The 26,841-nt window shown below is 35.0% G+C and overlaps 3 protein-coding genes across 7 annotated transcripts in view; 1 reads left to right on the top strand and 2 right to left on the bottom strand.

Annotated features, from left to right (window-relative positions):
- Window positions 1–567: 567 nt before the first annotated feature.
- Window positions 568–9,656, top strand: LOC128671023 (maltase A1-like). 5 transcript variants are annotated; one of them, XM_053747105.1, is made up of 12 exons: window positions 568–697; window positions 1,093–1,264; window positions 1,847–2,026; window positions 2,984–3,147; window positions 3,752–3,877; window positions 5,047–5,167; window positions 5,677–6,008; window positions 6,374–6,481; window positions 7,371–7,622; window positions 8,155–8,252; window positions 8,953–9,093; window positions 9,504–9,656. In XM_053747105.1, exons 2-12 carry the CDS (start codon window positions 1,120–1,122, stop codon window positions 9,580–9,582), a joined length of 1,746 nt encoding a protein of 581 aa, XP_053603080.1. In that variant the 5' UTR covers window positions 568–697; window positions 1,093–1,119; the 3' UTR covers window positions 9,583–9,656. The 5 variants fall into 5 exon arrangements, with proteins under 5 accessions (XP_053603080.1, XP_053603084.1, XP_053603082.1 ...); XM_053747107.1 differs by having other exon boundaries at window positions 583–697; window positions 1,115–1,264; XM_053747108.1 differs by having other exon boundaries at window positions 676–728; window positions 1,115–1,264.
- Window positions 9,657–10,075: 419 nt separating this feature from the next.
- Window positions 10,076–11,116, bottom strand: PolE4 (DNA polymerase epsilon subunit 4). Its single transcript, XM_053747110.2, has 2 exons — window positions 10,695–11,116; window positions 10,076–10,575 (listed from the first exon to the last, which is right to left on the bottom strand). Exons 1-2 carry the CDS (start codon window positions 11,001–11,003, stop codon window positions 10,432–10,434), a joined length of 453 nt encoding a protein of 150 aa, XP_053603085.1. The 5' UTR covers window positions 11,004–11,116; the 3' UTR covers window positions 10,076–10,431.
- An 845-nt stretch (window positions 11,117–11,961) lies between these two features.
- LOC128671062 (ras and EF-hand domain-containing protein-like) overlaps window positions 11,962–26,841 on the bottom strand; it is a 34,775-nt gene continuing 19,895 nt past the window's right edge. Inside the window, exons 2-4 of the mRNA XM_053747182.2 lie at window positions 18,543–18,601; window positions 14,002–14,202; window positions 11,962–13,636 (exon numbers count right to left, since the gene is read on the bottom strand). Coding sequence (XP_053603157.1) covers window positions 13,445–13,636; window positions 14,002–14,202; window positions 18,543–18,601 — 452 coding nt within the window. The 3' untranslated portion in view covers window positions 11,962–13,444. The remainder of the gene's footprint in view (window positions 13,637–14,001; window positions 14,203–18,542; window positions 18,602–26,841) is intronic.

Here is a 26,841-nt window from a genome sequence, read left to right as displayed (position 1 = left end):
AACATCGTGTCAAATTGAACAGTGTGATGAAAATGTGTGTTTTTTAATTTTTTTTCCTTTTTAAAATCATGACATTCTCTTCTTATTTCTGTAATAGTACCCACAAAAGGATTATTGTCTGTGTGTGTCATTTTGATTATTTTCCAGTTGTATTTCGTAGCCAAAAAGATAACTGTTTGAATAGAAATTGCTTTATAAAATTAAAACATAAAATCCATACTTAAGTGTGGATTTTAATAATATAATTGTTATATTTAGCTTTAAGCATGCTATACCTTTTTATGAATAATGGAAATCTATTTAAAATTTCATCAAAATCGGCCCAGCGGTTTTGCAGTGAAAGCATGACAGATAGAATTTCGTCTTTATAATATTATTATTATAAATAAAGTATGTCTTGTCTCTATAATACTTTGTAATATTTGACCTTGACAGAAAAAGCTTAAAATATGCTTTAACCTTTATATGAATAACGGGTTTAGTCAATAACCCAAACTTAGGCTAACGTGGGCGGAGTTGCATACGAAAGCTAGTAAAATATAAAATGTTTTGTGCCGCAGTAGCACAGAATAATATACCACTTATATGACGGCAACAGCGAATACAATTCCCATGATTTATCTGAACACTTCACAACAACTATTTAAATAAAACTCGCGCGTGAATCATCGCCAGTGCAAGTTCCTCTGTTAAATCGGTTAGTGTGTGCTTAAAATTATGAAAAATATGTGCGTTTATTTCTTAGAATCAAATGTCTTTTACAAAATATAAATTTGCTTGAATTGCAATAATATTATATATTTTCTCTTCATAATATTTCATTGGCCATAAAAACTAAAACATCGAGACATGCTTATTACTAAGACGTATTTTAAAATGTTTGTTTGATATAAAAATATCAAATAATTTGTACAATTTTCTACACAATCATTAAAATCCCTTCAGCAAATTTTTTTGAAGACAGACCTATTGTCTTTTTTCAACCTCCAACGCAAAAAGAGAGGTGTTATATACCCAACCTTTAAAATCTTTTAGCAAAATTTTATCATAAGCAAGTTTTACCTATTCTCAGCCAATTGAATAAATTTGTAGCAATCTGTAAAACCACCTTTAGCTACGATGCGTGTAGCGACGTTGTTGGTACTAGCTGTGGCGGCGAGCGCGGCCGCGAGCGACGCGGACTGGTGGCAGACCGCCCTTATCTACCAGATCTATCCGAGGTCCTTCAAGGATAGCGATGGAGATGGAATTGGTGACTTGAACGGTGAGTTTCTGTTGTATTTTTACATATGTATATTTTATCCTGTGATTTTTCACACCTGTGGATAGAGATTTCCACTAGGGATAATAAATTTCCCAGCCTTCATACCATCATTTCCAATTTCTTTTGAGAATAAAATGGGATATTTTACGCCCATCTCTTGCTTCCGACAATTTGACATGCTGTTGAGATCGTTATAATAATTTAAGTGTTTACCCCAACATGATAAAGATTAGGACATATGATTGGTGCCTAATCAGCTGTCAGTAATTTATAGCTTTGAGAAAATTATATATATATATATATATATAATTTTCTCAAAGCTATAATTATATATATATATATATATATATATATATATATATATATATATATATATATATATATATATATATATATATATATATATATATATATATATATATATATATAATTTTCTCAAATATAAAATTTTACGTGAAAGTGTCTGTCGGCAGTGAAAGTCTAGTTACTGAATAAATGATTTTGAATTGTATTGTTTTGAAAGAATACAAATACAATTTTGAATTGTATTGTTTTGATATTCATCCACGAATTCCTCACCAGGCATCACTGAGAAGCTGCCGTACCTCCAGCAGTTGGGCGTGGACGCAATATGGCTGTCTCCTATATACCTATCGCCCATGTACGACTTCGGATACGACATCACAAACTACACGAAAATTGCGCCAGAATACGGCACGATGGAGGACTTTGATAATCTCATGGCGAAGGCTAAGGCTCTAGGTTTGTTCTTCTTCATCTCATCGAGTATGTTATTGCTAACACTGGTGTCAGATTTCATTCACTTCTAAATTCAAATTCAAATTTTAGGATATATTTTATCAGTGAACCAAAAACCATCGGAAAATGTTTTCCTTTCACCTTAGTTATAAAGTATAATTTACTTGTTTGTAGGCTTGTGTCAGTAGGCCGGGTTAGACCCTATGCGTAAGAATCACTTACGTGTAAACGTCTTAAAAGCCTCCCTACTTCTATGTACTGTGAGTTGATTGCATGTGAAGACCTGCAGGAATCTTTACGCCGTTTTTCAGGCATAAATTTGGGTGACTTGATCTGCTGACAGTACGTGTGAAATAAAGAAAAATGTAGGGTTTACAATGAACTGAAATTCCTTACATGCCCATTAGTTTGTTTTACTGTAGATATAGCAAAATTAGTATACATAATGAGGTGCTTCTATAGTGCTTGACCAAGGTCTACATCATTATCACGTTTCCTCTTTACCGGCTCTCAGGTAGATAGTGTGCACACTTCAGATTGAAGATATTGTTTACATCATTATAAGATAGTACAACTACAAGAGCCATATCAGTAATAGTGTATTCCTTTTTATATCTGAAAATCACCATTTTAAATCACGATGTTGTAAAATGTTGATAAATTTTACTTCTTACCGAAAATTTATCGGCCACGCGAGCGAAGTCGCGGGCGTCAGCTAGTAAAAAAAAATATTCCGTTTAGGTTAACAGGCGAAATTTTCAAAATTGAGTACACGCGTAGTACCTATTCCCAATAGTAACAAAGCTTTTATTTAGGTTACACATAAAATCATTTCATGCAGTAAAGCGTTCGTTGGGAGCCGATCCTGAGTGCATCAAGCTTGTGGCAAAAATAATACTTTTGTTATAATACTTGTTTATTATTTATTGCAAATCCATTAATAATTTATGTCTTGTCCAGGCATCCGAGTAGTGTTGGACTACGTGCCAAACCACACGGGCAACGAGAGCGAATGGTTCATCAAGTCTGCGCAGAGAGAGGCCGGCTACGAGAACTATTACATCTGGGCTGATGGAACGCCGGATCCTAATGACGCCAGTACCACTCTACCACCTAACAATTGGGTGAGGGGAATTACAAGTCTTCTAATTAAAAGCGAATGAAAAATGATGGCTTTATGTCGTCAGGGATGATGGTCTGATAACTAAGGTTGCTGGAGACCATGTGAAGTTGAGGAGAAAATGTAAGAAAACGGACCCTGGGCTCCGACGCTCAAGGGTAGAGGAAGTAACCGGGGAAACGCTAGGATGAGAGAGAGCCACGTTTCATACGATATGTCATTAGTACGCTGGCCACCGTTAACTATTTGGTCTTCTGTTCGAGGTCTGCTAGTTTCCACTAGTAGTTCGGTTGATCTAAGTAATTAGGTAATAAGTCGAATGAACTAGTGAGACTTCAGTGGACCACCATCGCTTCTACAAATTTTATACTTATTCATAGTATTATTATGACTATTAATAACTAGTTGCGCCCCGGGACTATTAGGAATTTGGGGATTTTTCCAGGTTATATTTTACTCGTGTCTACCAAATTTCATAACAATCGGTCCAGTAGATTTTGCGTGATAGAGTAACAAACAATACGTCACACATCCTCATAAACTTTCGCATTTATAATATTATATTAGTAGGAAATAGGATAATTACTATGTACTGTAATGTTTGTCAGGTGAGCAATTTCCGCAAAAGCGCGTGGGAATACAGTACTACCCGCGGCCAGTACTACCTACACCAGTTCGCTATCGGACAACCCGACCTCAACTACCGCGAAGCAAAGGTGCAGGAAGAAATGAAGGTATTTATGTATTCAAAACTTTCGATGCAAAAGCAAGTCTTACTTTTGCAGCCGACTGTACAAATGATGGTTAAGACGTAAATGGCGGTTAACTTTAAAAAAGAAAAATATAAAGAAGAAACAGTTTGTAATTCAACAAAGAGCTCCTGATTTTATTGAAATGTGTTCCAAGAGTTGAAAAAACAGTTGAAATCACAGGCAGACAGCATAAGGTTTCATTGTTTTCATGCGTAGTTAATAAAAATTAAAATTTTCCGTTATTGCCAAAAATATAATTTACTACAGACTTCCAAAGCGCAGAATAGAATAAGAATAAGAATATTTATTTGTGAGACATAGGTAGGTACATTAAAAATACAGTTGAAATAAATTAGTAGGTAGTATCACTATGCTCTGTCTTTAAAGACTTACAAATATTGTTAATTATCATTTAACGTGCATCAGTCAAATTTATTTTAAACATTTGTCATTTATAAATTCACCAATGGTGTAGTAACATTTTTGTACTAGGAGAGAAGTCAAGCGTTTCCTGAAGGTTTTAAAATTTTCATTAAATCCCGCGGCAATTTGTTATATAACTTTGGCGCCATACAGATAAAACTATTTCTTTTCATTGCTGTTCTACAAATACGTGCACAAAGTCTGTAGCCCCGTCTTTGTGTATTTTTCCTAGTATTTATAGATGCTAGTGTCGGAAATAGGGACTCATTTGATTTTACAAAACTAGCTACTTCTAATATATATAGTGATGGTAAAGTAAGAATGCTACATTTCCTAAAGCAATCCTGGCAACTATCTGTACTTTTTAAATTCATTATTGCTCTAATGCATCTTTTTTGCTTCGAATATCTATCTAATCAAATCAAAAATCTAAATAATCTAAAAAATAAAAATCTAAATAATCTAAAATAAAAATCTAATCTTCGAATCTCTATCATCGCTTTGAATATTAAATTTTTATTTACTGAGTTTTCCCAAAAAATCAGGCCGTATCTTAATATAGATGACAGATCTTAATATAGAAGGAGAAGAAGCAGCGCAACATACTTCACCGCCGCATTTTCTCCAAGGACGTCAATCAACAAACTAAAAATCATAATACCTAAAATTCATGACCAAGGCCTAATTGTCCTCTTAAGTTTCACAGTAAGCTATTGCTTGTATTTTAGAATGTACTCCGTTTCTGGCTGGACAAAGGCGTGTCTGGTTTCCGTGTGGATGCCATCAACATGATGTACGAAGTCGACCCTAATGATTACGGAGGTGTCTACCCCGATGAGCCCCTCTCAGGTGTGTATCCCAACTCTCTTATATTCGTAACTAGCTGACCGTCCCGGCTTCGCCCGGTTAAAACCATAGTAAATTATACACATAAACCTTCCCCAGGTGTCACACTATTTATTTAAAATACCCGCATCAAAATCCGTTGCGTCGTTTTAAAGATCTAAGCATAGATAGGGACAGACAGGGAAGCGAAGTTGTTTTATACTATGTATGTACTTAGTGACTCATGCATGAGGGTGTCTTAATATTTCTAACTTTTCCATTTTCTTGTTGCAAACTACTTTTTCCTAAAATAACTACTATGTACGTTGATGAGTTTAATTAAAATTTACGATAGCATTGTTGTTACGTCCACCCTACGTCAGTCAGGCGGTTGGTCGTAAAATCACAGCTAAATCTTCAAAATTATTTTTTAACGGATTCGCGGCACCCAATGCAACTAGAAATACGCGAATATTAAGAGCGAGTTATTTAAATACTTTATTTTATTTTCAAGGTATGAATCACTATTTCAGGAGATGAAGACGCAGCCGCAGACGACTACAATTATCTAAGTCACATTTACACCAGAGACTTAAACGAGACATATAATGTCGTATACGACTGGCGTGACCTCCTAGACGAATACTACATGACAGATGGCGAATACAAAATAATGATGACCGAGGCGTACACAGAACTCACTTTGATGATTAGATACTATGGCACGGACACTAGGAATGGCTCTATTCCGTTCAATTTCAGCTTTCTAGAGAATATAAAAAATAATTCCAACGCGAGGGACATGAAGTTGGTTATCGATAAGTGGATGACGTATATGCCTAACGGAAAGACTGCCAATTGGGTTGTAAGTAAGGTCCTATTATTGTTGACCCGGAAAATTTAAAAAAATGTAAAATATTAAAATTTTTCGGTTTCTTCGTCAGCCGTTGAGCGTCGTCGGAGCCCAAGTATTTTCCACACATTTTTCGCACAGTCGTCGGCATCCCTAGTAGATAGACCATTGGCACTCAAATCATCCTTGATGGCATCAAGCCAGCACTTATTGTGTTTGCTCCTACTGCCAGAGCCAGGCGGGAGCGGCATAGCCAGACGTTTGTTCCCTACGTAAAACGGCCTACGGAAGTACGTGGCTGTACCAGCGCAGGCGGCTAATTTTTCCATAACAAAGCAGGTCTAGGACATGAAGAATGATACAATGTGTCGTTTCAGAACGGCAACCACGACCAGAGCCGCGTGGCGTCGCGTCAGGGCAGCGACCGCGTCGACGCCATGAACCTGCTGGCGCTGTTGCTACCCGGCGTCGCACTCACCTACCAGGTCCTACCAATTTAAATGGATTTGTTATACAATGTCACACATGCTTTTAAACTTATTTTTGGAAATACTTAATACTAGCACTGTCCTGGATAGACAGGAGCGCGGGTTCAAATCTCGCTCGATTCCAGAATTTTTTATCTCAATATTATTTTTAAAAACCCTAACCAATTTGCTCTAAAACTCCTTTGAAATCCTCACCATTGTCGCCATTACAATTTAACGGTCGACTGTAGGAATCAGCAGAAGTAGGGGAAGGCTGAAGAAGACAGTGCGTTAGACAGGTTACGACTAAAAACGAAGTAACAGATCAGTTAACATCAGATAGAAGTGGAGGAGACTCACCTGCTGTACCCACTGATAAGGGTAGGCGGATGATGATGTAGAGGTCAGCGTTTGATCAGTATTCTCTAATTCTCTATTAACTCTTCATGTTGCCGCAGTTGCGGAGAAGGTTAGACAGCGGCGACAACTTCGCTTCCGTTAAAGCCATCATCTTATATCATAACGAACTGCTAAGAGCTCTCGAGTTATGGAACTCGAGAGCTCTTAGGAGTCCCTGGTCAGGTCAAGATGGAAAATTATATTTTTCAGAATGAAAAACAAGCCTTGCGCTTTAGAGGTTAACTCAATCTGTGCGATTTGTTATATTTTACCTTACCTACTCACTCGGTGCAAGCATAAAGCTCGGTAATGTCAATAAGTTAAAGCGAAGATTGCTTAATAATATACGTTTATTTTATCTCGTTTTGTCAATATCAAACATTGAAAAGTGCAAGAGTGACAAAATACTCTTCAGCTTAAAGTATGCTTTAACTTTTTTATGACAGGGTTATTATTTATGTCATAAAAATCCTTCCAACACAATTTTTTAACCACAAAGAAAATCCAGGGCGAAGAAATAGGTATGTTAGACGGCGAGGTGACGTGGGAGCAGACCGTGGACCCCCAGGCGTGCAACACGGACGACCCGATCAACTACTGGAAGAAGTCCCGCGACCCCAACCGCACGCCCTACCAGTGGGACAGCTCTGCCCACGCCGGGTTCTCCACCACCACCGGGGACACGTGGCTGCCCGTCGCCAGTAACTACCGCACGTTGAATCTGGCCGCGCAAATGGCCGCTGAGAAGAGCCATTACAAGGTTCGATATTTAAATATTATATTTTTTATATAATTTGAGATTGGAAAATTCTAGTGTTGGTGGCAAGATCCTTTAGTCTTTGCTTTTTGTCGCTGAGCTAGCAAGGCAAGTCGTTTATGATGAGATGACTACCATTGAAAAAGACAGCCTCATTGAAAAAAATCTATATTTAGTTATAAATCTGCTTACGCGCCATCACTGCTCTCGTATGTATGGATAACTTGTTTTTTCTTTTTATTTATAGAATTGTAATATTTTAAACATTCATAACATCAGGTGGAGACTTTGTTATACTAACTCTTGGAGAGTGACTCATCAATATATATAAAAAAAAAAAAAAATTCGTTTATTTTATTTACCACAAAGATACATTGTCAGGACTCTCTAGTAAGCAAATGCTATGCTTGTGTCAGAGAATCCTACTCTTTCTTACCATACATTATTAACACTTGTTGAAAATAATACAAACCTCATACAAGTATTGAAATAATGACGAAAATCATTTATATCTCAAAACTGATTTGATTTGCAGTTCTACAAAGACGTTCTTGCAGTCAGGAAACTGCCAGCTGTTCGTGCTGGTGACTTGGAGACGACGGTTATCTCAGAATCAGTCCTTGTGGTCAGCAGGTAAGTCAAAATCTTGTTAATCTTGGTTTAATTGTGTAGTTAGTCATCATAACAAATTCATCACTATTACCACTACATAGAGATCCATGCAGAATAACTTGAAATTAAATTGATTATACTTTTTGATAGTGGCCGGGGGGAACTGTTATTTTTTTTTGTATAGTTAATTATACATATATATATATATATTCTCCTTTCATCAGCACTTGATCACAATCATAATATATTTCCGAAATGCTAGTAGTTTGTAGCTTTGGTAAACATCATTTAATATAGAATATGACGTGAAAAAGTGCCTGTGAAGGCCTAATTTCTGAATAAATGATTTGATTTTGATATCCTAAGCACGGATTATATTTTCCTACTTGGGACAATATAATCTCACAAATAAAATCACAATAAAGTCACAAATCAAAATTTAATTCAGGCTGATTTACATCTTTTAATTACATCAAATCTACTTGAAGTGCACATGGAATTAAACTTTTGCAGGACACTTAATGGCCAAACTATAATAATTAAACTTGTGTCTCATTTAGTTTAAAATTTACTTCAACTTTAATTTCTTATCCAATTAGTTCATCAATCAGTATTTGTTTCACATTATCCTCGGTTCAACTTGAAACATGTATCATTATTTCTTCAAATTCATGCTCATGATGTCATTAATAAATTTTAACATTCCTATGTATGCCTACAGGTTGTTACCTGGGTACCCAGGTGTGGTGGGCATAGTGAACCTGTCTGACGAAGAATACCATTTGGACCTAACATCCATCAAACTGTTACCTGTTCAGATGCGAGTTGTCGCTTCAGGTGTTGATTGTCCTCATAAAAAAGAGTAAGTAATCCAACAGTTTTTAATACATGATACAGGCTACTGCATAGCCCAATTATAGCTTTTATATAAAATTCCATGGGTAAAGGAACCTTATTGAGGGATTTTGTTTGTTATTTTCATTTTGGTCTGAAGCAGATCACAGAAATATGCATAACTAAAAATCAAGAAGTAAAAAGAATGTTTACTAATGCATAGTCAAGTCACAATGTGAAGACACATTTTTGTGTTATTCCTGTGTTTTAACTAATAATTTGGTTATTATTGATATGAGGAATATCTCCAGATCACCCAAAAAATATGCTTCAATCAACTTTAGATTTTTTAAAAAGGCTGAGATTATTTTGATCCCTGAACACATTATAAGATAGTGTACTTAATGTCATTGCTAATAATGTTTACTCTTTCCACAGTGAATGGATGAGGAAATCCAACATAACTGTGACTGCACACTGTGCCCTGCTGCTGCAAACCGTGAGGAAGTGCTGTTGAGGAATAATTTTCATATATCTTGTTATGATTTTAAAAAGCTGGGAAATTTGACATAAATAAATATTTAAATTATATACTTAATGTTTATTTTTTAGAACTAAATAACTCAGATTGAGCCACAAAAATAAGAAAAAGTTATTTCCATTGAGAAATATCTTACACCTTAAAAATCACTCAACATATCTGTGCCCATAGCCAGTAAAGGCTGATCTCAAGATTTTTTATAGAAAACAACATGTTGTAATGTACAACATTTTTAACAGTTTCCTTTGATTGTCTTATTTGCCTTTCCCTAAAGTACAGTGAACAACAAAATATAGTACTGTATCAACAAAAAAATGGTTCCATATGTGCAAGAGTTGTAAAGCTTACAGGTAACTAATAGGTGCTCGACAAGACACAAAAGTTTGTTAGAAGCTGTGTGTCTGCAAAACTGTTACTGATTGACACAAGATCGGAGTCAATAAATAAATAAATATAAATAAATATATTAGGACAAATCACACAGATTGAGCTAGCCCCAAAGTAAGTTCGAGACTTGTGTTATGGGATACTAACTCAACGATACTATATTTTATAAATAGATACATATATAAATAGACATCCAAGACCCGGGCCAATCAGAAAAAGATCATTTTCCATCATGACCCGACCGGGGATCGAACCCGGGACCTCTCGGTTCAGTGGCAAGAACTTTACCACTGCGCCACCGAGGTCGTCAATCTCACATAAGTATATGAATGAAAAGAAAGAATACCTACCAAATTGATATTCATGATATACCTGCTATTAAAATAATACCACAGTAATTTTCTGACAGTTACACAATCAACTACTCCATTAATTACTTCAGAAGTCCATAGCACCCTCTAAAAAGCACAGACAGTCCACTTTATTTATGATGAGGTCCAAATCCTTCTTAGAAATTACTTTTCTCTTGTTGGTTGATGTATAAGAGTATGTTTCCTTTACTATTGTTTCGAGAAATAATTCCTGGAAAAAACAGTATTTTGGTAGAGAAAGCAGAGACCTATTTTGATCCATAAAAAAATGACTAATTCTATATTTAAAGTCATGTCTTTATGGCGACTTGAATAATTATTGGTACTTACAGTAGCCTTAGTAATAAGAAAAACTGCATCAGCTGATACGACACTGACATCGGGGTCCATTTTAATTAGGCTCTTTATTCGTCCCATTGGTAACCTAGTAGAGCGGACAACCTCTGATTTCGTACTTTGGTTGGGTGGCTTTGTCTCAGTTGGTGCAGCCTCTTCAGAGTTCAAAAGTTCCGAAGCCTGGTCGACAGGAATCTCCATCACATGTGGTTCTATATTTTGTTGTTCACTGTCCATAAAGTTTTCCGTTTCAGTATCTTCTATAATATCTGAAATATCTGTGTAATGCTCCTCTTCAACCATGGTTTTATTGCTATAACAATAGTAGAGCTTGAGTAAATTTATAAAATGAAAGCAATGAAACCAAACAAAATCAAATCTGCGGCTACTACGTCTAGATAGGTATTATTTGACATTAATGTGACATTGACATTTACAAATGATTTTTTCTTATGTATGGCTTTAATGTCTTGTAAGGCAAAGTAATTTATTTATTTGTATTTCATTTATTATAATGGCAACACATGACGTAATAAAAATGGCCAGTGGAACAGGAAAAAAAAACCATAGATCAACAAATAGAAAAATACAACAAACAAAGAATACTAAAGACGACGGGCTAGCGAACTGTGCGTAAAATTGAACTTACTACTATGCTATTAATCGTAGAAAATATAATCAAATAAGTATATTTAGATAATGTAATTAATAGCAGCGACCTTCAATATTTTTCTTTTTATGTAAATATATTTAGATATATTTCTCACTTAATGGTTGACCTTTGATTTTATATGATGGATTTTCGGTACACTTAACCTTATGAATATTCATCCATTATTTGTTGTGCATTATGTACGGAACCGGATATAAGTCTATACTAGCGGGTCTAGCCACTTCCGCTATACACAGTTTAAAAGTTTTTTGTGTGTTGTTAGTCTTCGCTAATATGATTATGCTGCTTAATATTATTACTACTGCAGAGGTTGCTAACTACAGTGAAAGTAGTTTTGAAAATAATAACAAGATGAAAAAAAGGTCCTCGTCTATTCAGGACACAGTTCTTAACACTGAGCTATCGCGACCATACCAGTTCGGCCGAATGAATTCATCTCTTTACTTCTTACGCTGACGAAACCGCATACATACTTACCACGTTTATCTAACATGAAATTATATTTCTTGTTGACTATAGCTGCTAATAAAGAGCTAATTCAAAGAATAGGACATGGAAGATGATGCAGGGATAATAAAAGATGTTTAATTACGATATTATAAAATATAATTATCAGTTCGTGTTGAGTATCAAAACAACATAATAAGTCAATAGTTATATACAGACAGAACCTGAAAAAATCCATTATACATATAACATTACATTAGGCATTATTTAGACTGTACAATTTTTAACACGTTTTAGAATATTTACAAGTGTCATCGACGACATCAACAAAGATTTCTTTTTAAATTGTATTACTAATATCATCCATTCCATACTTAATTCCATCTTTATTTTTTATTGATAAAATGTAATATATTTTGTATCTATTTAAAACGACCCGCAAACACTTCGTGTTGCCGGCTCCACACGGTCGTCGAACAGTTTTCCAAACTTTAGCGGATTCGCTATACATTGCTGGTTTTTCATTGCGATAAATAAAAGAACTCATACTATCTACCCAATGTTCATGTATTCGCGTCGGCAAGTGTGTCTGGGTTCGGCGACAGTGTGGAGCTGACATTAAATTTTTTTGAGATATTTTGTGATAGATATTATCTATTTCTACTAATTCAGTACCTAGTCACTACTTTATTATTGAGACACTTGCGCATTATAATCTCACTCGACAAACATTTTCACTTTTCCCTCCGAAATAAGTATAAGTACATTCTCACTTTAAATGTACCTATCATCAAGATGTAAAAAACGTATACCTACGTATTTCTATAAGGCACTTCCATCTCCAGTGACCATCTCCAATACACGAGTACAGTACACTCTTTAACTGACTATTGTATGTCCGTGACTGAAAATTCAATTGTTAATAAATGAATTGAATTTGTTACATTCACACCACGTATTATTCATATGATCGCATATAACTTTGCTAAAATATCTTATATACAATTGGGCACTATATAAGTACGAAAAACTATTGCCGTTAGACGGAAAATCACAATTTCAAGCGTGTCTAGTCAGCTGTAATGACTACTTCGATAGTATGTAGATGTGGTTACATTTTGAAACGAGTTTTGTCCTGTGACCTTACATTTTGGACAAAGTATTTTTCAAATCACCCAAGAAAGTGCGCGGACACGAGAAAGACTTCAGTACCAGCCTGCATACAGCTCAGTCAATTAAAATAACAATTTAAAGACAGTCTCAGGGTTCAAGATCCTAATAAAGATAACAGTGTGTCAGTGTCGGTGATGTAGCCTTATCAAAACTTTGGTTTCAACTTGTTAACGGTATCTACCAGCGATTTACATTCTGTAATTGCATCTTGAATAAATATATCTAGACTCCTTTAGCTATCCTAAGATCCAAATAGATTTTGTTTTCAACCTTGACCTCTATCACTGAGCGAGTTCCCGATGTCTTTCTCAGCCATAAAGCTTTGGAACCCAGGTCCGCTTTCTTGCTTATCTTCTCCACTACGCACACTCTTCAGTATTCTTCATCCTCAAGCTCAGATCCTTCAAGCCAGGTCTTCAGACCTAAGGATAACTATGTGATAAATAGAGAATTAGCTCATACAGAATAGCTTCTTCCAAAAAGGTTTTCTACTATGTCTCACTGGCAGGCCGGCCAAGATGGCGGCGTCGAAAGCATCTTTCAATTGTTTCCTAGTTTTGGCTGACGTTTCGATGTAGTTGGCGTCGATTTTGGCGGCAAGCGCTCGCGCCTCTGTCTCCGTCACCGGATGCTCACCTCGGGCCTGCGATAACCAAAATAATAAATTAATAAAGAAAATTATAAAGTCTTAAAATCCCAAAACAGAATTAACTCCGATTTATATGATGTCATATTTCATTTTATGCTAATACTTACTGTATACTCATTATCGCAAATACAAATCTTAAATGTTATGTCAGGTAATTATATTAAATATATTACATTTATTTATCAGTAAACATAAATAAATCATTTGAATAAAATACCACCTTCCTTTCAATCCCAGGTACATCACAGAATTGATATGTTTTTAGTGATATTTAGCCAATTTCTATGAGATTTTGATGAGTTTATGGCGTTAAGTCCACCATTAATACATAATTGGTAATTTGTATAAAATTTACTTACTCGCAAAGACTGCAGCACCCGCGGATCCAACGCCAAGTCGCTCTGAGTGCCGACCAGAATTAAAGGTGCGTTCACACCGGCCACAGACTTGGTCCACTTCTCCGCGACAGACCGGAAGGTCTCCGGCCGGACCACGGAGAAGCACAGCATAAGGACGTCAGTACCAGGGTAGCATAGCTCGCGTAGTTTTGACATTGAGTCCTGGAATTGAGAACAATAATTGTTTTCAATATGGATATTTTGTTGATCCGCCTACCCTTTTCCTACTTAAAACTGATCTGTTAGTTTCTTTTTATACTGTCGAACGCAGTCCATCCATCTCCTTTTCGGCCTCCCTCCTTTTTCATTCGATTTCGTATCTTTTACGCTTCTAAAACGTTGCGTTGTTTCTAGTTACTTTTAAATATCCGGACTTAGGCATATACCTAACCAACCGAACTAAATAGCGCCAACTATTTACTGCTAACATGACAAAAATCTAGTCAACCTATATTCTTGGAAGTGGCTTTATGTAAATTTCTCGTTTACTTATTTAAAATTAAAGCTCGTGCTAAAGTAAACCAATATGCTACAGGGGCATCCCCTAGGAACGATAATGATGTTTCAAATATTCTCTGCAAGTGTTCTCAAGGAAACTGAACTGGCTCTCTAGCCCAATTGGAAAAGTGTCTAAATAGCCTCATTTCTTACAAGTCCCAAGTTAAACTAGACCTAGGTCGTGGAGGCAATTTGCATCCGGACGTCGATCAGATCTTGGTTAAAATTATGCAATGAGTAATAAAAAGCGTGAACATTGAGAGAGCGCGGCAGACCCGGCGGCGGCCATGGGTGAAAGTAGCAATTGCCGTCCAGCATCCAACAATTGAAGCATTGCCTAACGTAATATCTGTCGAATTTATTGCGCAACACCTCCCTTCGATTTGAATGCGCCTTATAAAGATGGAGCTTGCCTAACATTGATAGAACATTATTTGAGTGATGAAATTATTCTTGATCATACGTTCTAGTCGTGGGAAATTTTGCGAGGTTTGTTCTTGATAATAAGTGGTTAAAAGATTAAACGGAACAGTATTACTTTTAAGTCAGTAAAATCAATAACTTCATTGAAATCAGCCGCTATACCGTTGTGCTACGCCGTTTACTATTAGGTTGTGATAGTGCATCGACGTAAGTCGAAATTCCATATAGTTTCTGCGTTCTGCGTAGTAAATATTTTTTATGGTCCAGTCAAGGCAAGACACAGGCAAGTATGGAATTTTTTTCCTCTAAGGAAAGAACAGCGCACAGTCTCCACTGATAATTAATTTATGTAATTTTCTCTAGCTAGTAAATGGCTTTGGCAAGATCACTTCATAATTTCACTTTCATATTGTGATATTATATGAAGCTACACAGCTGCAACGTACGCATAATCTAGTTATAGTCTCACGTTTGCAGATTCATTCAATAATGGCCTTTAAAATTAAGACATAAGATTGGAAATAGAGAAGTTTTGAAACGCATGCATCGCAATGAAAGTATTGACCGATGGCCGACGCATACTGATTGCATTTTGAAATATTGCTATACGCACACTGTTTATTATATAAGTGGCTTTCTTGTAGACAAGCTTCCTAGTGTGAACTATGGTTGGAAATAGTTTGTGAACACTACAAAAGTAGCTGACGATTGCTTTTAGAGTCTATTATACATATAATAAATCTTTACACTTGAGATAATAACTTATAACTGGATTATAATAAGTTAAATTAAATACCTACTAAAAACAGGAGAAAGAAAAATTTAACGAAGAAGAATTTTTTTCGTACTCTGAGGAAGAAAAGGATGAAACATCTCATACCATTAAATATCTAATCAATTTCAGAGAAGAAACGAACAAACTTTAATAAATCAAAACCAAATCTTCGTAAAATTGTACAAAGACTGAAATGTCAGTTAGATTAGACTTAAACCATTCCAATCGAATGCCCTTCTAAAATTCCTAACTTCGAAATCGTTATCAAAAGATTAACCAGTAACAGGGAATTAGGACTTGGGTGATAATCCCAGCTTGTTAGCGAACATTACACAACTGAACACACGCTAACGAAGTTGTTTTGTAACTCGGTGAAATGCACGAAATACGAGTAAGTACACAAGTTTATAAGATTAGATCTAATCAGAATGATCTTGTTATTTTCATCTTGGTGTATACTTTTCTCTGTTTAAAGGTCAAGAGCTTTAGATACGTCTCAATGCAATGTACTTCTATAAACATTAAATAAAAAAATTGAAGAAACCCCCGGCTCCTTAGTAGCTGTCATCATCTGCTAGAAAACGGCTGACGGTTTCCAAGCGGCTGAACGCACATTTTCCAAACATAATTAAGAATATTCTCGATTAAATTCTCTTTCAGTTACTAAAAGCTAGATCAAAATAGGTTCAGCCGTTTGATTGCTACTTTGTTACGAACAGACATACGGATACAGAGACATGTTAAAGTTTAACTTTCCCCCACAGCTTTTGTCGCCGGGGCTTAAAAGTGATACTTTTTTTAAAAAATCTCAGGCTGTTATTGATTCAACTACATTAAATGTAAATTGCATTGTAACGTGGGCTTCTCACAAGTTATATCAATTTTGAGTGTCTGTTGTCATCAAAGTTCCGCGAACCCAAGGCAAATCCACACAGATCATATTAAACATTGACTAGATTCCACTTTTTATGCAAGTTATCAAATGTAAAGTTATAGTAATTTTAAAGTAAAAACTTTAAAATTACTAAATGAATGCCTTTAACCTATAACTATCAAGAGGACTAGTTACCTCACAGAACAGTATTACCTACTTAAAGCTACCTCAAAGCTATAGAAGGACAAGATTTTCTATATATTGCTAAATCAGTGATCACTAACAACAGAATAAAGAAAATGACGAATTACGTGTTGATATCAGAAACTGAGCGCAGGATCTATACATAGATAACACGTATATATACAACGAGGACCACGTTTGACATACGAGAGTAGTTAGACCTTAAGGTCTAGCACTCCTATAAAACATTACGCGTGCGAAACTCTCACAGCTGAATGAGCGGAAGCTATTGACAAAAGCATCCCATACACAGCACAATGGAGAGCCAGGTAGAGAAACTATGTGAACACGGACAGCTTTGGACAAAAAACTACCAACGTTTGATCCAACATCCAAATTGCTAACATCAAAATGCACGTGCTGCTTTTTTCGTGTGAATTGGACCACAGGTGGGTAACGTGGGATAGGCAAAATTGAGTTACTTAACTAACCTAAAAACTATAAACCGTGCGAGGAAATTCATGCATCATAGGAAGTTAAGAATATCAATAAAAAATGGTTAGATAATTTTTTTACTACTTTTCCAGCTTTTTTAAAAACTGATACTCTAAAGATTTCTAGACTGTAATAAATCAATTGATTTCCTCAAGAAACATGTACTTTTTGTATTAACTATTTTATTGTCATGATAATAATACCGGCCCTACAGATCTTTATAAGCATAGGTCTAATACGAGTACATACAGAATGACCCAGACCATGCGAAGGGGAGTAGAAAAAACAGTAAAGCGGATTCTGTGGGGACTTCTACTCATTATGGCCGAGAAACGACCTCAGCTAAGACAGTGATAATTATCTTTTTAAAATGAAATATAGGTGTAGTAATAACACATTAACTTTACCACTTATAAGGTATCAACCTGACGATAAAATTAGAAACGACCACTGCCTCACGTGTCAGTGGCTTGCTTCCACGTTTTATAGCAAGTGGATGTGATTAGATTAATTCTAGTGTTTCTAACCACGGTTGCATTCAACGACGCGACAGATCGATTGAAAGAAATTAGTGTTAGACCGGTCAATAGGAATAATAACAACGTTCTACTTTGTTTAAATTACTTGAGAGAATACTTATTGGAAAACGCAATAGTTATCAGGAATATTTGAAAGTAACATTTTTCAACAAAGTATTATTATAATCCGTCCTGTCAATGAGTCTAATGAATGATAGCATACAATGTATCAATTAGAAAATTGACAATTGCAACAAAACATAAATTAACTTCAATGCCATTGCGTACATCACAACAGGCGATGGCTCAGTATCATGTTGAACAAGAAGTCCAGCATTAGTTTTAGTCATCACCATGTCTCCCTCTCTCTTCGCCTAGCCTGGTCCTATTTTATTTGGGATCGGCTCTCCTGCTCATTATTTAGCCATGTACCTACTTCGATTTTGGTCGTCTAACATCTGATTGAACAAAGTCAAAGCATTCGTTCAGAAATTAGACCTTCACAGGCACTTTTCGACGTTAATACTAACACACTATTTCTTTAAAGCATATGTGAAACGACTAGTGCTGATAAGAAATGCGGAAAGAAACTCATTTACATAGTGTTGGTTCCTATCATGCCTGAAGGGCTTAATATTATTGTTTTTTATATAATTTTGTGCTATCTTTAAGACATTGTTTATGACGGACGCGATGTTTGAAGGTCGCCATGATAATATTTAAGATCTATGCTCACCTGTCCAGCAGTATCACAGATTTCCACGCGGACCGGCCTGTCGTCCACGTCCACAGCAACTGGAAACAAATAGACAAATCCATTTAATATTATACAAATTGGCTTCCAGGGGAACGGCTGACCAAAGAGATTCAGAACGTATTCTAAAAATATAGATAACCTTAAACAAGTTCGTTTCCCGTGGTAGACAAGAGATTAGGAATTTCCACTTGCCACAATCGTTGTAAAACTCACTCTTCGTGCTCTCACGCTTCCTCTACTTATTATTCATCACTCTTTTCGTACCCACCGGTAATGGGTGCTCTTATCTAATGGTTTCAGTTGTAATATCAACTAGAAAAGCCCTTCTAACCCAGCCCTAGTTTTACCCATCACGATGTCGGTCTCTCTCTCTTCGCCTTGATCCATTCTCATTTGTTTTGTTTCAGTTGTGTTATAGAAGCCCTGCCAAAGTATTTATACATTTTTAATGGTAAATAGTATAATAAACCTATGTAAGAAAAATCCGCTAGATATCCTGAAGCGTCTCGCCCTGTTTACTGACCACGGCCGGTAATTCAGCGGCACGATGCCACCAACCGCACATCCTGCGTATTGTTACTCAAACCTGACTGACAACGGCTACTGGGTAGTTATATAATCAAATGCTTTAAATTTATTCAATAAGCGAAGAAAAAGTATCATTGATTGACTTTGTTATTGTTCGCCTTAGTGACATACCAACCACTCAAGGGCGCAAATGTCGTATTTGCAAAAAATACCAGAGAAAGACAAAACGATCAAATTGATGCAAATGGTTATTTGAAGAATAGATAATATTGATTTTTTTTAAATGGTATTACATAATAAATGTGAAGATTTACTAAAGATGGAGAGCCATCAAGTCTATTCGATGTGGAATCAAAACAAAATACTTTGCAAAATACATTACATTATATACAAAGTCTGGGTAGATAACTCGTTTTCGCCTGAGCATCGGCAGAATAGACATACCCTAAGTTTAGAATCAGTAAATCAATAGGCAAACTATATCTAAATGGATCAATTAGAAAATACAAAGGAATCTGGAGATATCGAGATCTGACACGAACCAGGATTAAATTCTGCATCATGTGTTGACGCGACAGGAATCTCGTAAACAACGTAGACAATATCCGAATATAACAACCAAAGTAACGGCCATATGTACGACCACGTAGTGGTTATCTCTCTGTGTACGAGTAGGTCCACGGAAATAAAACATATTTTTCGATTACTTTGGACCGATTTAGTCAATTCATATATGCGCGTGTGCATTTGTTTTAAAATATATTTCAAAAAGGCTGGTCAAGGTATCTCGTGACCAAGGGATGTAAACTTCTTTGGCTAAAGCCCAGCATTGCAGCACAAATTAGCAATGCTGCCAGCATTTTGGGCACGTTGTCGCAGAGCAACAACATTGTCTGACCAAAATTTGGACTTTGGACTGTTTTAAAATCGGATAACATCTGTCACGGATAATTTCATCCGTGAACATAGCTGAACGATCCGATAAAACCGCCAGCTGACCACAGACTAAAAAACTATGGTCGAAAACGAAAGTTCGATTTTTTGCGCACGGTTTTTAAGGCTTCGTTACAAGGTTAGTATGATGATGCCATTTGGTTGGCTGTACTCATAGATCAACAAAAAGAAAAAAAAAAGAATGTACTTTTTATGTTTAAACCATGGAACTAGTAGGTACTTCGTACAACGAAGTACTTATTAAATCCATGGTATGAACCAATAACTGTCTTCGTTCGATTTTGAATATTGTGATGTGTGAATCTGTCTTTGCTCTGTCACGGTATTATTAACATAATTTTGTTCTCATTTTTAAAAATAAACAATAATTTGAAAGCCTCAAATCTTTTTTGTACCACAACCACAAGACTATAATTAAACAGTAATTACGACGCTTTAAATTATTTCTTCTTATTACAAACCACAATGACACAACCAGTTCTATGGTTGGATTTGATAAAAATATCCAGTGTCACTTCCCATGAGTCAGTGTGGTCGGAGCATAGTGGCCTCACGACGAAGACATACCTAAATTAAAAAATATACAAATATTCGCAGATGTGATAAATTTCATATCGCGAAGTCCAGGATACACAAGAGCTAGAGTGCTGTTTGTTCGAGATCTAATTATAGTCAACGTATGTGACGTGTGGTTCCCGCCCTATAAGACCACTCAAATACTCCCTTTGTCGTAAAAGGTCAATCGCAAAGAGCGCGGGCAGCCTAACTCAGAGCCGAATCTTCATTTAAAAGTTTATTTTTTACTCGAACTTAAAACAGCCAGCAGGACAGCTGCGCATGTAATCAGGACACGCAGGAATGAGAGAGAGACAATCAGTTTATAATTTTAATTTTCAGCGAAATTCCATGGAAAAAATGGAATTATACGAACAATGCTGTATAAGACCTATATTTGTTAATTGATGTCCTTGGAGAAAAGGCAGCGGTGAAGTTTGTTGCGCCGCTTCTTCTTCTAATAAGAATAAATAATTTTGAATTTGAATGAAAATAAATGAAATAAGCGATAGACCTTTTAGATTTCACTTGTTTTTGAATACGTGTTGCTGATAATGACGATGATATTTATTATTATATTCATACCTAAACCCTGTAGGTGATTGATATATACCTCTGTAATCTAGCTGTTTTACGATGGAGGTAACCGAGGCCTCATTAAGTCATTATTTTGTGAAAAGTAGCCAGATCGTGACACGAGTGGAAGCAGTCTGTTATTTTCAAAATGTTATTTTTTTATGTAGAATGGGCACTCTAAGTAAATCATATGACTTCAGGGTCAGAGTCAGAATCAGGCAACGAGTAAAATAGACTAATATATATTATCCAGCATTCAGTCAAATGGTTTGTATATTTTTAACCCATAATCGAACCTAAAAAATTTACTAGGTACCAATTATTTTTTGCGGATTTACTATATTATTGCAATTACCATTCTATACCATCGTTATTTTGAGTCCATAATCAGCCATGATTACCGCCTAGATGGCGCCACAGTGACCTTCTCATTCCCTACAAAGGAGCTAATTCCGATCAACCTACTTTAGGGAATTGGGACGGTATGTAACCTTCTTTTATTTTCCATCATTTGTGACAATAAATAATAGAATTAGTTGTACATTTCTATTGACAATGCTTGCAATCTGTTTAGATTTAGATACATTTTGTACTGTAAATACCTATTAAATTCTTACCATCAAACCTTAGGTAAAAAAACACATGATATACAATGCGTGAGAGTCACAGCCTACTTGCCCGTCCCGGCTTCGCTTGAATAAAACCTAAATCTTCCTGAGGAATCACATTATCTATTACAAAAGCCGCATCAAAATCCGGTGCGTAGTTTTAAAGATCTAAGCATACATAGGGACAGAGACAGAGGGAAGCTACTTTTTTTAATACTATGTGATGATGATAGTGATTTCATAAGAAAAAGTATAAATATCTTGCGTGTAAAAAGAAATGGCGTACTCGCGGTTATTGAATATTTCATGGTATTTATTGCCGCATGTGACCCATATGTAGATATCTATAATGATAAAGTATTAATTTTTATGACGACACAGATAAAACCGGGTTAAATTACAATGTTTCGGTGAGTAAGGGTATAATTTGCGATTGATATCGCAAGAAACTTGTCGAGAAATCTCAAAATGTTTAATCAGGATGTGAATGCTTTTAAACATAATATAAAGTACTTATATATTATATATTTATATATTTTACTATAAGTATTTATTTATTTACTATTTCGGGCGTTGACTTTTATTATCCATGACATTGCCTAACTATACATGAATTTGCCGAACTTCGACGGATTCAGCATACATTGCTGGTATTTCATTGCGGTAAATAAAATCAGTCATACAAACTACGCAATGTTCATGCATTTCGCCGATAGTGTGAAGCCGGCATTACAGTGTACGCAACTGTCGAATACTTTTCTAATGGATCGTTACTCAAGGTATTTTGCAACTGCCTGTATAATCTGTGGTTTGGCCTATTCATGTTTATGAGTCGGAAATGAACCATAATAAAGAAAATTATTGGTGATAAAGTGAAGCAATTTCCGAGGAAGGGATAGAAGAAATGTATCAAATATCAAGGCTTTTAAAATACCAGTCAACAGCTTAATTGGAAAGGTCGCCGTTTTTATCTTTAGGTGATAATTACTTCATCATTAAAAAATTAAAATAAGTATACCTACATAAGTATTTATAGGTTCCTCTCCTTCAGTGACTTCAATTATAAAAACTATATATAAAAACTGTAATGTAGATTTCAGTAACGTAATTTAGTACAAAAACAGACAAGATTTTTATGTTTCCTTGATATATTGTACAAGATATTCTTGAAAATATAATCTATTTTGTGCATCGAAGTCGACATGCGTATCGATTGAAGTTCGAGAAAAGCAAAAAGATTGAAAAGCAAAAAGACACCTTAACTATTAGTCACATTAAAAAACTTGTAATGAAATACAAGTATATAAACTCCAAATTCACACAAATAAATAACTTTGAAGTGTCGGTCTGTAATTATAAAATCATTATACTTACGTCTACAATATAATTTTATCCTACTAATCCTAGTGCTACTAAAATTATAATAGTTTGTGAGGATTTACATCCTGTATGTATGTTTGTATGTTTATTACTCTTTCAAAATCTACTGGACGGATTGTTGTGAAATTTGGTACACGTGTAGAATATAACCTGGAATAACACATAGGGTACTTTTTATTGCGAAATTACCATGGGAGCGAAGCCCCGGGGCGCAGCTAGTGTGTATAGAAATAAATACTATTAAATACTAAGTATGCTTTAACTTTTTTATGATTGAAGGCTTATTTCTGAACAATATTTTGTACTCTCATCTTCAATTCAATTTAGATCGGTGATGTATGAGAAACCAAAGTACAAAATACTTTAACACAAGGAATGTTGCTCGACCTCAATAGGCTGTAGGACATTGATAATGATAATGCGGTCCTTTCCCTTATCATTGACGCCTTCTATTCATAAACATAGGCAGACAACAGTTATGTAGGTAAATGACGATTTTTAGTCAAATCTTAATCTATTTTTAATGGAAAGTGTAATCTCATTTACTACAATTTTGCATGATTTTTTACAATGATTTGAAAATTAGTTATCAAAATTCATGCCAAAAAGGATTAAATGAAATTATTTAATTAAAGGATTAAATGACTTTTATTGTTTTTTTTTATAACGTTGCAAACATAAAGTTTTTAGTAGCTACCTATCAGTTTATGCATCTTTTTAAACAAAGTGTCGCAGTAAAGATTCAATTACCGTTATAACTCCAGGTCAGAAAGTGGTCACTTTTAGACAATTGCAATCAGAATAATTGCATAGAGACATGCTTCATTTATCTCAAGTGACGGGAGCAGAGGTCGGATACAGTTCGCCCATTCATTCACTGATGCTCAGCTCTCATTGTGCTATGCTGAGGCGTCAATCAACTTGCATTGTAAGTCGTTAAATGCGATTGAGAATTAGAGATATGAATGCTAATATTACCGAAAGGATGCTTAGTAATCCTAATGTAACCTGATCTCCCATGATTCCCGGTTTTGACACGCAAAGTACAGAAAAACCCTTCCTGAATTGATTTGATTTAAACTCACAATAAAGCGGGATATCTGAAAATAACGAATAAACTTCCTATTGGAAGCTACAATTCAAGAAAGCACCACCTACGAAGCAAACTTTTTACGGTGTAAAACGAAGTTTCTGCAAAGATCTTGTGGTGGAACGGTGTGAAACATAAGCTGTAGCGAGTAAAGAAATGAAGGTAGAATAACATTTTTTAGAGGACTAAAAATCTTGGATCTTCTTAAAATTACTTAGTTTATCGTGCATTTTTAAAACGATAACCTATCACAATATCATATCGAGTCCTAACTCATAGATTAAAGGGAAAATGTTTGAATCCTCAAATCCAGAAATCTCATACTAAGTAAACTACGTTACACAAAATTCAGCTCTATAGTCTAGAAAACAATAAGTTCAATTAGAATATTCGTCTCGCATTTCTATTGAGATAGGGACAACCGCACTCTGTATATAAATTAAAAATATAAAAAAGTCTGCTTTCCGCTGCATAATTTTATGAGCTAATTTGGATAATAAAATCGAGTTCATTTCCAAAGAAATTTATGTCATAAAATGTCACTATAAATTAGTATATTGTTATAAGTCATTTTGTAAGATAGTGTGGAAAATTGTGCAGTATTCAAAAAAATTACCATGTATTTATTTAATTGGACATATTATGTTCTTCTTAAATTCAAAGTTTTGTGTTGTCTTTCGGGAGTTATTGTACTTGCGCGTTGTTAAAAAATTATCCTAACAGTATTTTCAGTCATTATTTTTTAACTTGCAACCGCGTTTATAGAGTTCGCGATCTCCTCAGGGCGGTCATTTGTGTGTGCCCATACCCGAGTAACCACAGTAACATCCCACAGATTAAATAAAACGAGCACAATCCCTGACTACCAAATATGGCCGCTCTGATAGATGGTCAGCGCACGCGCAACGCCCTATAATCATTTCCAATTCAATATTATTGTGTTAGAGCTCGATATGGTTATGTTAATTTAATAAATTATGATTTGTAAAAAAATTCAATTCTATAATTTTTATAGAAGCAGGTATTTCTTGAATTTAATAAAAATTTATATAATAAAACAATTTCATCAAAGACCAATTATAGATGCAACTTTAAACATGTATTTTAAGTAAAAATATTAAGTATCTACTTATTAAATTATTAAATTTTAAAAAGGCAAGTAGTGATATAAAACCATTGTGTCTGCTTTCAAACTTCTTCTTGCTAAAATGTTCATCAAAAAACGTTCGTTACAAAACTAGATTACGCAAAATGTACTTAGTTGAATAATTACACTAACGAAGGATAATACCCAGATTTTTATTGGATAATTAATAAAATTGCGATTTAAGCAGTTAATTGATAAACAAAAAATATACTTATTAAATATAATTTTTTTTATTGTTGTATGTTAAAAAATGTAATCTCCGTTCCCCGAAAAAGTAGTTTTAGGTAAGTACATAATACTTACATGATACTTAGCACATCCCTTTTTTCATACAAGACCAAACCAAGTTGTTTACCTTTACACTTTAGTAACAAAAATATGTATTTTACACGGAAAACATGAATCACTATTAGTCACAAATAAATACTAGTCGATGGTCATAACCTTATAAGTGAAACAGACTCATAATCTAGTCTGCGGCGCCAGACATTCTTCAAATGGTTCGATAATTATGTACTTTTGAAAACTTTATTACTTTTAAATATACTGATTAATGATTGTGAAGAGTTTTATGGAAGTTTTAACTTCTGTTTTTATTATATAAGACCGTCTTTTTTATATGAAAGCGCCTTCCTTCTTGTAGAAGATTTTTTTATATTACTAAGGAAATGGGTATTTGACTAACCTGATGGAAAGCGGTCAACGCTACTTATAGACGCCGGTAGTACTAGTCTTTTAGAAAACCTTCATGTTTTAACATAATCTTGATATATTTTTGTGCTTATATGTGTATAAGATAAGCTTTGAGAAACTAAAACATTCCTTAAATACTGTACAAAACCAACATTGAAAAGGGTGGTATTTGTTTTGAGATAGTGTATTCCTTGTTACCATATGCGTTTTTATCGAAAGCCAACCTTGATTGTGCTTATCTGCAAGATAAGATTCGCAACAGTAGACTTTAGATAAACATAAAATATATTTTACCATTTTACCAGTAGGTACGTAAGCTGCATTCAATGCAAAAAAGAATACTTAAATATTCATACTTAAGTACTCTTTTTATAGAGGTACTATAAAATTAGTAATGTTTATAAGCTCGCTCAGAATATGGTGAGAATTTTTATTTTATGTCGGCTCAAAAAAGCTATCAATTTTTGCTAAAATATGTATAATTTGGAAGGATAAAGGGAGATAGTGGTCTTGGAAAACCAAACCAAAAATATTCAACAGCGCTTATAATACTTATGTATACAAAGTTCATACACATACCTACTTCGATATGAAAGGGAAAGTGAATGTGAGTTATCTGCAAATACTCAGGTCCTGTCACGAAGTGATAAAATGGAGATATTGTTGATGGATGGTGAAATGCTAGCAAAGTCTATCATATCAGCGAAAGTGGGTATTACAAAGGGAAAACGTATAAATTCCAACCAT

The sequence above is a fragment of the Plodia interpunctella genome, chromosome 6, assembly GCF_027563975.2.
Source record: "Plodia interpunctella isolate USDA-ARS_2022_Savannah chromosome 6, ilPloInte3.2, whole genome shotgun sequence".
Taxonomy (NCBI): domain Eukaryota; kingdom Metazoa; phylum Arthropoda; class Insecta; order Lepidoptera; family Pyralidae; genus Plodia; species Plodia interpunctella.
This window is presented reverse-complemented; position numbering and strand designations above follow the sequence as displayed.

What these genes read in the sequence shown, in the direction of transcription:
- LOC128671023 (XM_053747105.1), top strand. Translation starts at nt 1,120, where the DNA reads ATGCGTGTAGCGACGTTGTTGGTACTAGCTGTGGCGGCGAGCGCGGCC. An exon ending in AGGTGCAGGAAGAAATGAAG is followed by an intron (nt 3,878 to 5,046) that starts GTATTTATGTAT and finishes CTTGTATTTTAG; the next exon opens with AATGTACTCCGTTTCTGGCT. An exon ending in GATTGTCCTCATAAAAAAGA is followed by an intron (nt 9,094 to 9,503) that starts GTAAGTAATCCA and finishes CTCTTTCCACAG; the next exon opens with TGAATGGATGAGGAAATCCA.
- PolE4 (XM_053747110.2), bottom strand. Translation starts at nt 11,003, where the DNA reads ATGGTTGAAGAGGAGCATTACACAGATATTTCAGATATTATAGAAGAT. An exon ending in TTCTTATTACTAAGGCTACT is followed by an intron (nt 10,576 to 10,694) that starts GTAAGTACCAAT and finishes TGTTTTTTCCAG; the next exon opens with GAATTATTTCTCGAAACAAT.